Raw genomic sequence first — 15,836 nt, forward strand, 5'->3', positions numbered from 1 at the left:
TTTTCAGAACACTTTAAGACCTGTTAGCAATGGTTCACTGAATATAGTCCACCTTTGAATTTGCGCGCCCACTCTCTTTCTCTTTGTCTCTCTTTCTCTCTTTCTCTTTAACACAATGCCACACACACTCTCACACACAACACACACACACACACACACACAACACACACACACACACGTTAGAATGGATTAGCCAATCAGTGACACATTCTGACTGATATGGAGGACCCAGATTATTATCCATGTGTGTCATGATTAAACCAGTTTAACAGTTCAGCCAGTTTAATACGAGTCAGTTTACCTCATTACTGATATAACTGAAGCATAAGAGGGAAATCCTCACTCAACAGCAGGTGTGATCCTCATCATCAGATGTCCCCTAGCTATAGTATAAGCCTAGGCATTCCTCTTCCATCTCTGCTGTTTCTCTTAAACTAATTACCTGCTGTGTATTTGCAGCCTTTGATCTATTTTAGATGCAGTCATTCTGGCGTGGTCTAGTAGATTACTGGATTTAAAGGTTGGGAGCTGATCAAGCTATCTATAGAGCCCATAATAGGTTGAGTTATGGGTTCAGGTTGGGGGTGGGACCCGCTATATGGTGGTCAGATACAGAAGTGAATGAGTAAGTAACCGACACATGCACTCCCCTCCGTATTTATTTGGACAGTGAAGCTAAAATGTGTACATTTGGCTCTATACTCCCACGTTTTGGATTTGAGATCAAATGTTTCAGATGAGGTGACAGTACAAAATGTCACCTTTTATTTTAGGGTAATTCTCATATATCTGTTTTACCATTTAGAAATGAAAGCACTTCATGTATCTACTTTTCTTTTTTCTTCGTACATGTGACGACCCTCCCACTCTGTCTGCCGAATTCTTTCTCTTTGCTCTTGTGTTCCTTAATAGGATGTCGGTGGGCGGAGCCGGGAGGGTCGTCAGCGAAAAGGGACACACCTGGGCTCGGGTGTGTCCCAGGGATAAATACACCTTTCCCTCATACATTGAAGAGACTCTCTCCACGCAGACACACTGTTGGTTTTGGTTGCGGCATTTTGGGGCTTCTTTGTATTGGCACCTCTCAACACCCCTCATTATCACCATCTATGCATGCATCCACTCACTTACACTAATGATTACACACCATTGTTACTTGGATATAGTTTACTTTATTTAATAAATATGTTTGTTATTTCTTTATCGCTGCGTTGTCTCCCTCTTTGTTATGGGCTTCGAGGCGGTTCGTAACATACAGTATGTGGACAAATTCACTTGTGTATGAAAATATTCCAACTTTATTATTTGGTCCCATATTCCTAGCACGTGACTACATCAAGCTTGTGACTCTACAAACGTGTTGGATGCATTTACAGTTTGTTTTGGTTGTGTTTTGGATTATAAATTTGCCCAATAGGAACTGAATGGTGAATAATGTATTGTCATTTTGGAGTCACTTATTGTAAATAAGAATAGAATATGTTTCTGAACACTTTCTACATTAATGTGGATAATCATGAATGAGAGAGTCACAGAGGAGGAAATGTGTGTGTATGTTAGCATCGCACCAGCAGCGCTTATGTAATCCTGCTCCTCAGACCCAGTATGATCTGTTGGTCAAGTCAGGCCATGAGATGAGTGAGAGTGAACTCATATGCTTTAATTGTTTAGACCAAAAACGTGTGAGTAAGTTTATCCATTAAACATGAAGAACCCAATGCATTCTGTTTTTAATATCCCATTACATGAGCACGCAGTAATTGCAGTAGTTGGCCAGATGTCATTTTACATTGCTGAATGTATTTCCTAAAACCTCTTTGAAATTATAATATACTGTGTTCAAAACATTTGGAACATCTGCTCTTTCCATGACATAGACTGACCAGGTGAATCCAGGTGAAGGCTATGATCCCTTATTGATGTCACTTGTTAAATCCACTTCAATCAGTGTAGATGAAGGGGAGGAGACAGGTTAAAGAAGGATCTTTAAGCCTTGAGACATGGATTGTGTATGTGTGCCATTCAGAGGGTGAATGGGCAAGACAAAATATTTAAGTGCCTTTGAACGGGGTATGGTAGTAGGTGCCAGGCGCACTGGTTTGAGTGTTTCAAGAACTGCAACACTGCTGAGTTTTTCACGCTCAACAGTTTCCCTTGTGTATCAAGAATGGTCCATCACCTAAAGGACATCCAACCAACTTGACACAACTGTGGGAAGCTTTGGAGTCAACATGGGCCAGCATCCCTGTGGAACGCTTTCGACGCCTTGTAGTCCATGCCCTGATGAATTGAGGCTGTTCTGAGGGTGAAGGGGGTGCAACTCAATATTAGGAATGTGTTCCTAATGTTCTGTACACTGAGTCTATTGTACCAGCCAGGAAGTGCCTCATTATTATTAAATGTGTGTTTTCTGAACGGAGAAAATGTCAATATTTTCATATAATTTCCCCCTTATATATTGTCCCAGTCTGAACTGTGAGTCAGTGCAGTCAGTGATGAGCAGGAGGATTTAGCTGACACATCATGTGACCACTCATTTGCAGAAGTAGCTTCAGGCAGCAGCACACAGGGGATACAATGGGCTGAGATGCTGCTTACTGCCACCAGGCAATCTACAAATGCACCCTTCACACATGGCGGTTACTCAAAACACCCAATAATACGTACAGTATGTCTGTCTGTGTGTGGGAGGGTGCAAAAGGACATGTATTTTTAATGAGCTCTATGTTTCCCTTTGTTATGTGCATGCAAGAAGGCCATGCCTACTATCACTACCACTACCAATCTTCCTGGACCCCAGGAAAAGTAGCTGCTGGCTTGGCAGCAGCTAATGGGGATCCCTAATAAATACAAAATACAAATACAAAGCCCCGTAAACTGCTTATGTGAAATTACAAAAGCAGACAGAGATATACTCCACTTGGCTGGATGCACACACTAATGATTAGTCATGAATGGAAGGAGGGAAACACACACGCTCACTTATGCACACACACACACACATACACACATACACACACACACTCTTTCTCTGGCTCTGCCCTGCCTGTGCTGCTCCCCGGCTGTCAAAGTGATGTGAGAGCAAGAGAGGGAGGGAGGGAGGGGGGAAATAGAGAGCAGGAAGGGGGAGGGAGGGAGGGGCCCGTGAGCGAGAGAAGGAAGGGGAGGGTGCATAGAGGGAGAGACAGAGAGAAACAGCAGTGCTGCATCGGTGGAACAACGAAGAGAGGGAGGGAGGGAGGTGGAAGAGAGAGGGAGCAGCGAGAGAGAGATCCAGAGGAAGAGAGGGGGCTTCCAGACTGGATGGGCCCAGCAGTGCCTTGATGGAGCATGGGCCAGGTTCTAGGATTCTCCCACTGCAGTGAGTGTCGGCTTTTGTCTGTCTGCCTGTCTGTCTTTCACATCCCCATCTATCTGTTCAGCATCTGTCCTAGCCAAATGCATGGCCATCGATCTCCCCTCACACACTCTTTCTCTCTCTCCCTCTCTTTCTCTCGCTCCCTCCCTTGATAAACACATGGTTGAACAAATGGATGCAGTGATGTAGCAGACGCACCTTTTTTCTTTTCTTTTGTAGAGACCTATTGCAGATGTGTATGTGTGTTCTCAGGATGTGTAGGCTATGTGTGTGTGTTCTCATTGACTGAGCACCGGTTATGTGTTTGTGTGTGTATGCAGGTGTTTTCATTTTAGCCAGGGCTTCTTTCACACTTGCCAGATGCTTGATTTATTTGGTGATCTGAGGCAGCAGGCTAGCAAATGTAGTTAAGGCCTCTCCCCTGCCTGCTCTGCTAGAGCTGATCTGTACAGTAGGAGGGGGAACATAGTTAGCTGTTAGCATAACGTATACAAACACTAATGAAATTGCTTTTAAAAACTGGGTAATGGCTTAGAAAAAGGCTACTCAAATGCCTGGATTCGAGCCATGGATTCTCCTAAAAAATACAAATGCAACCATTTTATTTATTCTCTCAATCTCATCTCAATGTATTGAGACACTATAGAAATAAATGTACATGATTGAAAGCACGTAATCTGTCTGAGAATAGGCTCTGTGTGGTATAATGCTTTTGTGCGCAATGTAATGCTTTTGAATGTGATACAATGCTTTATATTGAGAGGACAACTGTTATCTTGATAGTGTCTGCTCTCTTGGCTTATATGCAAATAGGCCTTGGCTAAAATAAATAGAAGGAAGACAGGAGTTGTAGACATAGACGGTATAGAAGAGTCTCCAGTTTCACATAGAATGGCCAAATGGCCGTCCTTAATCAGTTGTTAATCAATTGTTTATTTAGATACAAATTGTCTGTTTTATTTTGTGTAACTGTGGTTATGATAGTTCCCTAGCCAATGGTAATAAACATGTCTCTGATGAATCTTGTTATTTTTCTTCTAGAGGAATATGGTTCTGTCTCCTCCACACCTGATTCAACACCTCCCTGCACTGAAGGTAACATCACAGAATGCATACATACTGTACAGGTTTAGAAATGGACTATGTGAATGATTGAACTTCGTATGTGAGAATCATAATATGAAAAAAATCATACTATGACATGTCTACAAAGTCTACAGGTGTAATCTGAGGTTGATTGTGTCCATTTGTTCGTTTGAATGCTTTTGTAGCCTTTCGGAAAAATGAGATCTGGAAACAGTACTCCCATCAAAGTTGTTTTGCACCTTTGGATGTTGCCCTTTCATTCAGACAAAGCATGTTGCGCTTTACTGGGCTTTCAACTCAGCGCTCAAAAACATCAGAGGATATGTAGATGAGAAAGCAACGTCAAACGGCTCCTCCATAGACATTAAAGTCACAGAACATGTGACATGTTTATGGAATAATATTGTGTGCTCATATAGCTTTCTCCTAGGATGAAAATGTTCACTGTAATGGTTGAAGTTTATAGCTAAGTTTATAGCTTTTCTGTAATGAAAACCTATACAATTTTCAACATATAACATTGACACAGGACAGAATGACAAATATAAAAGGTTTTACTTGAAGGCTTTTCCTGTGCCTGTTTTCTCCAGGTGGGAATGAGGAGTCTGAGCTGTGCGACCTGCAGACGGCCAGGGAGTGGTCTGATGAAGAAGACGGGGGTCCGGAGGATGATGATGGTGGAGCTTCATCCCCCTCCATTTGGGGGACCCCGAGACAGAACTCCTTCGAGCCCACCTTCTCCTACATCGCCATCGCCGAGGCAGAGGCGGGCGGAGCCTCACGACATCATCGTGACTCATCGTCAGGGAGCCGGCGGAGGGGCGGGGCCAGGGGAGGCCGCACCTCCCTGAGCCGCACGGACACCGTGGAAATGCTCCTCCCCCTGGACTCCCCCGACGTGGAGTGGGACCCCCACGCCTTCCTCGGCCGAGAGGAGGAGGAGGAGAGGGAGAGGGAGGAAAGGGAGAGGGACATCAACAGACAGACTGGGGCAGTCCAGGCCTCTCTCCTAGATACTGAGATTGAACCTCAAGAGAGGGACACAGAGACCCAGAGAGGGGAGACAGAGCCCCTGGAGCCCCAGCACTACAGTCCCTCTGACAGCCACCAGGGTGAGCCCACTATGGGGCAGTGGGGATGGGGTGGGGCTATCTAGATGGGAGGGTAGATGGGATCAAGGTAGGTAGATATACCTGCATGGAGCTACATTTATAAAAGCAGGAGCTACTGCATCTTTTCAGGCTTTCTAGCCCCTGAAATCACACAGTGGGCGAGTATATTGCTCCAGGGTAAATGGGTGTAAACTCTATGTTTGAAAATGGGAAGTGTGTCCCATTTGATAGTACATAACTGTGACAGGCTTACAAACAACACAACTGAGTTGAGCTAATACTGCCTGTGTGTGTGTTAGTCACACAGCATGACTGAAGATGAAGTCAGACACTGTGCTTTAGGCTCCCTGGACAGCGTGCTCTCTCCTGTTGTATAGGATCAGGATGAGCACATTTGTTAATAAGATTGCTAAATCACTGTTCATTGTATAGTAGGTGAGGCTAAGGTAAATAATTACATTGTTAGATAAATTATATTTGTAGTTGATCTAATACAACCTGATTGTAGACTAACTTGATGCAGGGTGATGACATCATCACAATGACCTTGTCTTCTGTTTCTCAGCAGCATCACCGCCCCCTGAGCCTGAGTCCCTCGTAACCATGGAAACCACAGTCACACTGCTCACGGCTGTGCGACCAAGAGGCGGCCTCACAGATGATGTGTCATCCACTTCCTCCACCTCCGTTGGTCGAAACACTCAGGAAGAGCTGGCCAGCGAACAGTGGTTTTCAGTGCTCAACTTATCAGGCCCTATGATATGCACCCACATAGCAGGTAACGTTTGTAGCACATCTTACCTATTTTCTGTGACTTTCCTATCTTGGAACTACCTTTACAATTTGAGCATCTACCATCCCCTTGCCCGAATCATTCTATTTGACTTCTACTACATTATCTTACGTCAGATAGTGTGTCTGTGTCTCCTGAATTAAACCTCCGGCATATCCTCCAATCTTATTATAGTGGGTGGACTGAGGGGTGGCTGGCCCAGGGGCTGGGTGGACTGGGGGCTGGGTGTACTTTAGTGTCCACTCCCCCTCACACTGACCCTGGGTGATTAATGGCTGGTGAAGTTGTTGACAAGCTTGAAGGGTTTTCTAGATATCATGTAAAGCAAACCATCTGGTTTCTGTATCAGAATGGAGCTGAATGTGTCAGAACACATTTTACTCCCCATGTTTATTGTGAGGTTATACTAGCCGATTACAGCTTAGACTACCGCTATGCATATCTGAAATATATGAGGCTATTTGAGCCATCGTGCTATCTAGAACCTAAAAGGGTTCTTTGGCTGTCCCCATAGGAGAACCCTTTGAAGAACCCTTTTTGGTTCTATGTAGAACCCTTTTGGGTTCCATGTAGAACTCTTTCCACAGAGGGTTCTACATGAAACCCAAAAGGGTTCTACCTGGAACCAAAAAGGGTTCTCCTATGGGGACAGCCGAAGAACCCTTTTGGAACCCTTTTTTCTAAGAGTGTGTACTTACCGGTAGGACGGTACTGTCTGTATGTCACAATAATGTGTTTTTACTTCTATACCTGCTACATTGTTAGCTGTTGCCGGTTCTGTCTCTGCTTACATAAGTGTGTTGTGTAATTCTCTGTCTGTGTCCATGTCCGTTTCCATGTCTGTGTTTTTCTCTGAATGGGTTTGTGTGTCTGTTATCATTGTCTGTGGATATGTTTCTTTGCATCTCTAGTGGTTTTGTATGTTCTCTCTGTTATCCAGCTATGGCTATCTACAGTATGTGTATGCCAACATGTCTGTGTCTCAAGGTTTGTCTCTGTCTCAGTCAATATACAGTATGTGCATGGACTAAATTGTGTGAATAAGGGAATATATTGGGTAGCTATCTTATCACTATATCTATCTGTCTATCTACATTGGAGTCTCCATGAGTCTTGAGGGGGCGGGCCCTATTGGGCAGATTATTTTGGGCTGAAAGGTCTCTGTACTGCTGACGGGGCAGGGGAGGCCAAAAACAGCTCAGCGTGGCAGGGAGAGAGCAGGGGGACTGAGAGAGAGAGACAAAGAGAGAGAAGGGGGATCGTCTGAGCAGCAACCAAAATGGCCAACATTAACGGTAAGACCCTGGGCTTAGAGAGAAAAGATTGAGATAATGTGAGACGGTGTCAGTCAGCACACTGAGATCTATCAGTGAATTGACTTGGTGGGGAGGCAGGTGACCTATTGAATGGGCAAAGCAGTGTCTCGTGTCAGACATCGGCAAGATCATGGCACAGTTAGTTACAGTACCTATCGTCCTCAGCCGTAGGGGCGTTTCCACGTATAGGGACTTACTGTCTGTCCAGTGTAGAGCTGTGCATTTAGTGACTGTGGGTTTGGAGAGGAGTCTGAACGTCAGGAGAACAGCTACAGCCAGGGGTCTTTGGGGAGATTTTGACCACTCACTGACCAGGAGTGTTTGAGACCATACCAATGGTGCAGAGGTGTGTGTGTGTCTGCCTGCTTAGTGATGGGATTGTTTCAGGCGGTGACGACCCAGAGTTGTGTTATAGCTTGTTAAAACATGTAGGGACCATCTGTGTGGTTGTTTGTGTATGTAAGAGGCTAGTAGCGTGATGAACTGGTCTGTGCCCCATCTGACAGGGTTACCTCTTTGGGCAGCAGGGTTGGCAGCAGGGTTGGCAGAGCCAAGGTGTTTCACAGGGGTACTCTGTGGCTGGGTGGTAGTTTTGGTTGTGGTGGTAAATAATGCCAGGTCAGGCTGTGAATTGGTTGACTGGTGATTTATTATGTTGTAGTAACGATTGAGTCATTCAGTCAGTCAGTCAGTCAGTCAGTCAGTCACTCAGTGCTCAGTGCCTCATGGTGTAAGAGTATGCTTCACTTGGCACAGATAGAGAGGTTTCTCTAAGATTATGGCAAATACAGCTTTCAATTTGGTCTGTGGTCACGTGTGTGCGTGTGTGTGTGTGTGTGTGTGTGTGTGTGTGTGTGTGTGTGTGTGTGTGTGACCCCCCACCCTCCCCTCCCCACTTCCTATTGTCTGTACTATTCTCAAAGAGTTCATTATACCACTATATTAACTTCAACCAATATAGACACGGCTTAGTATTGAGTCATTCTATTGGACCGTCACATGAGGGGTTTGTTTTGCCCCAGCATTAGTATAACTTGTTGTAGTATGTCTTCCATTTCTTAGTGCACTTAGTCTGTGCATTTCACAGTGTTACCATGTGCTGGTCAATGTCGTAAAGTGCCAACACATCAAATAAAGCTGTATGCTACTGTACTGTACTGTACTTCCACCTGTTGGGACAATGGGCAGATGTGTGTGTGCCGGAGGCTTTGAGGGTATTAATAGTATGTTGTAATGTTTATAAATAGTCCTCCTGCTGGTCAGATATATCAGTGCACTCTGTTCTAATTCCCAGGGCCAGGCTCACTCATACACTGATAGCCATGGAGTAATGACCACATGTCTTTGTCACTACAGTTTACCACCTCCGAGGGTCGGCGAGCTGCTAGTGTTCAGCTTCATTACACTGTGCTATCAGTGTTTTGGCTGTAATGACTGTTGGTTGGGAGCTACTGCTACTTATTCCATGGAGGGATCAGGCCAGGGGAGTCTCCATTTTGGCTCTGGGAGGGCCCAGTCGCAGCGGCTCCAGTTGCTGGGTGACTAATCGAGGGAGATGGGCAGGGTGCAGAGAGGGGGTGGTAGCGGGCTTGAAGATTGTCAGCAGGTGCTCTCAGAGGCAACATTTAAATTCAGGGTTCCTGCTCCCTCCTCGCGTCTTTCCTCTTCTCTCTCCCTTCCTCTATACAGTGTGCAGGCTATATTAAGCCCAGGCTTGACGTCTCCCCCTGCTCCTGTGTGTGTTTTCTCTCTGCCTGGTGATCACTGTCCCTCTGCTCTGCCTCCGCACAGCTGAAAGGCCTTCTGGCCCACTGAGCACTGGAAAGTCAGAGCCAAACAGGGACTGACTGGCTGGTGATGCTGTGGGCGTTTTGTAAAAGGCACATAGGCAGGAACAGTGAGGAGGAGAGACTCTTGCAGCTCTGACTTTCCCTGCTGCCTTTAGCAACCAACTAAAATAATCAGAGGAAGTGTCAGATGCTTGGGCTTGTCCCCTCCCCCACCCTGCTTCAAGGAAGACCCCTGAGTCCATGTTGGCTTCTACTCTGTTTCTCACTGGTTTATATGTGAAGTGAACATGTAGACTATGCAACTAACTTTCTTATTTCTCCCTCTCTTGTTAATTCCCCTTCCCATCCCTCTATTACCGTCTATCCTTCTTTGGCTCTTCTCTTCTCCTCTCCTCTGCTCTCCCCTCCACTCCTCTCCTCCTCCTCTCCTCAGTGATGGATCTGATCTACTGGAAGGACACAGAGCGTACAGGCATGGTATTCACAGGGCTGGTGGTGGGTTTGCTGTCCTTGTTCCAGCTCAGCATCATCACAGTCATCTCCACTATCTCCCTGGGCGTCATGTGCTTCACCGTCTCAGTCTGCCTCTACTATAAAATCCTGCACGTTCTCAGCATGGGAGACGGAGTGCACCCTTTCAAGTGAGTGGCTGTCCACCTGGGATGGGATGGGATAAAATGGGGTGGGAAGTGTTCCTGTCTCTTCTCTCAACGTATTCATCTTCTCTCCTCTCCATTCACTTTGTCCTCTCCTTTGCCCTTTAAAAAAGATGTCCTCTTTTCCCCTTTATTCCCTTGTCTGCTTCCTCTCCTCTCCCCTCTTCTTTTCCTATTTCTTCTCGCCTATCCTCTCCTCTTTTCCCTCATCCCCCACTCCCTTCCACTCTCGTTTATCTCCTCTCTTCTCTAATAATGCTGTGGGAGTGGCATTCAGGAATAGGTTCTCAATTGGCTGGATTCTCTCACCTCCCAAAATAAATCCTGTCTGGGATCACAGTCCAGTGGGCTTGTCTTTAAAAACGACAGTGTGTTTTATGATTTCTTAGGTTAACCACTGCTGTTTGATAAAATAGTTGATAGACTTCATCCATCGTGATCTGAAAGGAACGTTTTATTTGAATATCTGTGCTGATGGAAATCATAAAGGCATAAGACAACAAACTGTGTTTGCATCAGGGTGTGTTCGTGGCGACTATCACTCATCAACACTGCCTCTTTCCTCCTTCCCATTGGTCCTTGACCCTGGACTCTATCTCCCTCTCTTTCTCCATCACTCCCCCTCTATCACTTTGTCTTTAATGCACCCTCCTTTTCTACCCCCCTCTCTTTCTCTACTCAGGGCGTATCTGGATCTGGACATCAGTTTCAGTGGGGAGCTGGCTGACCAATACATGCAGAAGGCCATTGTTACAGTCGTCTCTGCTGCTAACTCACTCAAGAATCTCTTCCTGGTTGGAAGCCTCTTCGACTCTCTCAAGGTGAGACTGCCTAGGTATTGGATCTCATCGATCTTCATCTAGAAATGGCCAGAATATGGCAGTGTACCTTTTTATATGCTCTCCTTCAATAGCGCCTCTGTCTCGTTCATTATCTAAGGATCAAATAACATTTTACACAAGGAAGCACTTCAGAATGGCATAGACCTTTTGTCCCTCAAAACACACCCTCTCTCTCTCTCTCTCTCTCTGCCTTTCTCTCTTTTAACCTCCTTCCCTTCTCCTTGTCTCTTGAACCCCGTCCATCATCGTGTTTACAGGAGGCCATCTTTTCGTTGTGGATTTACTTTAACATTGCTACCTCTAGCTGTCTGGGCTCGACTCTCTTTCAATAGAGCAGACATCCCTCCCCTTTCTCTATCCATCTTTTTCTCTTCCTCTGTTCTGTGCTGTACTGGCATCAGCCTGCCTCCCCGTCCCCGTTCACTGGAGATGACAACGTTGTCATGCCCACCGTCGCCAAATGACAAATGACGACTGTGATTCCTAACAATACCACTATCAAAGACAGCTACTGTCATACCCACAACTCACTGTGGTTCATATGATTGTGATAATCATGTATATGCAGTCCTGCTGCTTTAAATGTTCCCTTGTTTTTGGTCGCATCGGAGTGTGATGCAAGCAAACTGGTAGCAAGCACAATTGCAAGTATGTAGAACATTGGGTTTTTATTGAATTGGCATCGGGGATGATACACAAAAGATATGTGTTGTATTGTAAGGGTTACAATAAGAAAGCAGTACAACTGTCTCTTCCCCTTACAAGTATACCTGAGTGCTCTCAAAGCATTGCAATGGTGTCATTTTTGATGGAGGCTAAAACAACATAGTACTCATTCAAAGGTTACTTTTAACAGTTTGCCAAGGCTATGCAAAGGTTCTCGTCCTTTCCCTCTCCCCATCCTATATATGTGTTTCATACAGAACATGTATGACATTTCTCTGTGTGTATTTCAGTTACGGTTACTCTAGGTCAGTCCTGACATATCGATGAAGGATGTTCCCTTGTCATAGTAATACAATATGTACAGCAAACTTCGACTAACTACTCATTCGAGGGTTTATCTTTATTTTTAATATTTTCTACATTGTAGAATAATTGTGAAGACATCAAAACTATGAAATAACACATATGGAATCATGTTGTAACCAAAAAAGTGTTTAACAAATCAAATTATATTTTATATTTGAGATTCTTCAAATAGCCACCCTTTGCCTTGATGACAGCTTTGCACACTCTTGGCATTCTCTCAACCAGCTTCACCTGGAATGATTTTCCAACAGTTTTGAAGGAGTTCCCACATATGCTGAGCACTTGTTGGCTGCTTTTCCTTCACTCTGCGGTCCGACTCATCCCAAACCATCTCAGTTGGGTTGAGGTCGGGTGATTGTGGAGGCCAGGTCATCTGATGCAGCACTCCATCACTCTCCTTCTTGGTCAAATAGCCCTTACACAGCCTGGAGGTGTGTTGGGTCATTGTCCTGTTGAAAAACAAATGATAGTCCCACTAAGCCCAAACCAGATGGGATGGCGTATCGCTGCAGAATGCTGTGGTAGCCATGCTGGTTAAGTGTGCCTTGAATTCTAAATAAATCACAGACAGTGTCACCAGCAAAGCACCCCCACACCATAACACCTCCTCCTCCATGCTTTACGGTGGGAACTACACATGCAGAGATCATCCATTCACCCACACCGCGTCACACAAAGACACAGCGGTTGGAACCAAAAATCTCCAATTTGGACTCCAGACCATAGGACAAATTTCCACCGGTCTAATGTCCATTGCTCGTGTTTCTTGGCCCAAGCAGGTCTCTTCTTATTATTGGTGTCCTTTAGTAGTGGTTTCTTTGCAGCAATTCGACCATGAAGGCCAGATTCACACAGTCCCCTTTGAACAGTTGATGTTGAGATGTGTCTGTTACTGGAACTCTGTGAAGCATTTATTTGGGCTGCAATTTCTGAGGCTGGTAACTCTAATGAACTTATCCTCTGCAGCAGAGGTAACTCTGGGTCTTCCATTCCTGTGGTGGTCCTCATGAGAGCCAGTTTCTTCATAGCGCTTGATGGTTTTTGCGACTGCACTTGAAGAAACTTTCAAAGTTCTTGATATTTTCCAGATTGACTGACCTTCATGTCTTAAAGTAATGATGGACTGTCGTTTCTCTTTGCTTATTTGAGCAGTTCTTGCCATAATATGGACTTGGTCTTTTACCAAATAGGGCTATCTTCTGTAAACCCCCCCTACCTTGTCACAACACAACTGATTGGCTCAAATGCATTAAGAAGGAAATAAATTCCAAAGATTAACTTTTAACAAGGCACAACTGTTAATTGAAATGTATTCCAGGTGACTCCCTCATGAAGCTGGTTGAGAGAATGCCAAGAGTGTGCAAAGCTGTCATCAAGGCAAAGGGTGGCTATTTGAAGAATCTCAAATAAATAAAATATATTTAGATTTGTTTAACACTTTTTTGGTTACTACATGATTCCATATGTGTTATTTCATAGTTTTGATGTCTTCACTAGTATTCTACGATGTAGAAAATAGTAAAAATTAAGAAAAACCCTCGAATGAGTAGGTGTGTCCAAACTTTTGACTGGTACTGTATATATAATCTAAATCTAAATTCTTTATCAAATGATAAACCGTTTCTGCTAGAAAGCTTCCTTTTAGACTTCATTCATTTTCTCTCCAATTTACCGGGACAGTAGAAAGAAAACATTGGCACATTGAATCAACAACAGTCATATGCGTTGCACCATAATGCTTTAGGGTTAAATGTAAATTTACAGCAGGAGTACTTAGTGTGACTTATCACAGTTAGTGAGAGACAGTGTGACTGTGCCACGTAGCCTTCAGCCTGAGCCCCAGAACCCTGTGGTCTCAACCCTGACCTGGCCGGTATGTGACATGGAACACAGGTGGCTGTTAACCCAGTTACAGGGGCGAGAGGAGTTTCGTCTTCTCTGAGAGGGGGGTGTCCCGTTTCAGGATGGGGATATGGGCCCTAAGTGACAACCCACTGAGCTATATTACACCAGCTCCAAAACGGTTATGGTGGATGATCTGGGAAATATGTAGTTATTAATTGACCATGTGCAAATTTAACATATGGGGCATGCATGCATTCATTCACATTTTACATTTACATTTTAGTCATTTAGCAGACGCGCTTATCCAGAGTGACTTACAGTTAGTGCATTCATTTTAAGATAGCTAGGTGGACAACCACATATTTCAGTCATAGTAAGTACATTTTCCCCAATAAAGTAGCTATCAGGAAAGTCAGAGCTAGAAAGCGGGAGGGGGAAGTCAAGTGCGAGTGTTAGTTCACGAAAGGTGTAGAGGGGGTGCTGGGTGGGGTGGGGGGGGGGGGGGGGGTGCTGTGGGATTATTTAAGATACTCTTTGCAACACATTTACCACAAGCTTGTGCTTCTAAGTTTTTGGTGGTCTTTGGTGGTCCAGTATCGCTCAGATGGTAGAGCATGGTGCTTGCATCGCCAGGATAGTGGGTTCAACTCCCGGGGCCACCCATACTTAAAATGTATGCATGCATGACTGTAAGTTGCTATGGATAAAATCGTCTGCTAAATAAATGTATATTTTGATGGAATTTGCAATCCTTAATGCAAAGAGTACATTCAATTGTGCATTGTGTATGTGGAGCTCACTGTGTGTTTCCTCCCGTTCTTTTCAGCTCCTGGCTCTGATGTACCTGGTGACCTTCCTGGGAAACCTGTGTAATGGCCTGACTGTCCTCATCATTGGTGAGAATCACAGACACAGTTAGAATCAGTATTTGAATAACTTTATTGTATTGCCATTCAATAATCATGATGGCCGTTTGTCCTGTAGAGACGGATCCCATTGGTTGATGCATGCTGACATTGTCGAATATTGTACTTCAAGTATTTCAGCTGAAGACAGCGCTTATATTGTTTTATCAACAGCCTTCTGATTTTAATAAAAGGGTATGCCATGTTGTTAGTCTGAAGAAGCTATTTACTCAATCAGAAAGATGAACACATGCTCACTCCTCCCTTTCTATCTTCCTCTTCTCCAGGTGTGATCGCCCTCTTCTCTCTACCACTGTTCTACAGGCAGCACCAGGTAAAATCGCACTAACGCTGCTGACAACTGCTCTCCTGATTAATTCAATGAAAGAAGGTACTTCTGTCAATTGTTCAAATGAAGTGTGTTTCTCACCAATACCTCTTTTGATGTTCCAGGCAAAAGTGGATGGCTTCTTTGCAGGAATTCAGGCAAACATTGACAACATCAAGGACATGTGAGTATGGCGCCATCTTACAGCACAACAGTGGAATGCAACATTCCTCTTTCCTTCCTGTAGTTTTCCATTGCAGCTCTGCAGACCCTGAACTGAATTCTGAATCACTGTGATGTTTACTCAATTTGTAACGGCTGGCAGTATTGGAGAAATGGTATGGAAAAAGCCTATAACCTTTGTCAATGACCAATGTAAATGAGATCATGTGATATTGACCCCTCTCTTTAATACAGTATCCACAGAATTGCCCAAGGTGGTGGCCCAATCCCAGACCCAACCCCTGGCGGCGCCAAGCCCAAAACACAATGAAGAGTAATGGCGGACAGGAGAGGAGGATGAGGAGCAGAGAAGAGGAGGAGTTACAGGCTGTCACTCACATGTCTTACTCAGCAGTCTGTGCTCAGAGCTCCAAAAGGCGAAGCTTCTGAGATTGGGGGGGTTGTGTGGGGAGTCAAACCATGGGGTTGGGACATGATGATACTGTATACTGTATGGTGGGATAGAGTAGATTGCTAGTGGGTGAGGATGAGGAAACGGGAGTGATATCTGGATGGGAGTTGTTGCTGTTTCGAAGAAAGTTTTAAGACAC

At 44.7% G+C, this 15,836-nt stretch overlaps 1 protein-coding gene across 1 annotated transcript; it reads left to right on the forward strand.

Annotated features, from left to right (window-relative positions):
* Positions 1-3,330: 3,330 nt before the first annotated feature.
* On the forward strand, positions 3,331-15,556 carry LOC311101498 (reticulon-2-like; the record flags this gene model as incomplete). Its single annotated transcript, XM_084142647.1, has 9 exons — positions 3,331-3,361; positions 5,035-5,556; positions 6,122-6,334; positions 9,889-10,096; positions 10,794-10,932; positions 14,657-14,726; positions 15,023-15,069; positions 15,189-15,247; positions 15,481-15,556. 9 exons carry the CDS (start codon positions 3,331-3,333, stop codon positions 15,554-15,556), a joined length of 1,365 nt encoding a protein of 454 aa, XP_083998773.1.
* Between the last annotated feature and the right edge of the window lie 280 nt (positions 15,557-15,836).

Source organism: Coregonus lavaretus, assembly GCF_964263955.1.
Source record: "Coregonus lavaretus genome assembly, chromosome: 26".
In the NCBI taxonomy this organism is placed as follows: domain Eukaryota; kingdom Metazoa; phylum Chordata; class Actinopteri; order Salmoniformes; family Salmonidae; genus Coregonus; species Coregonus lavaretus.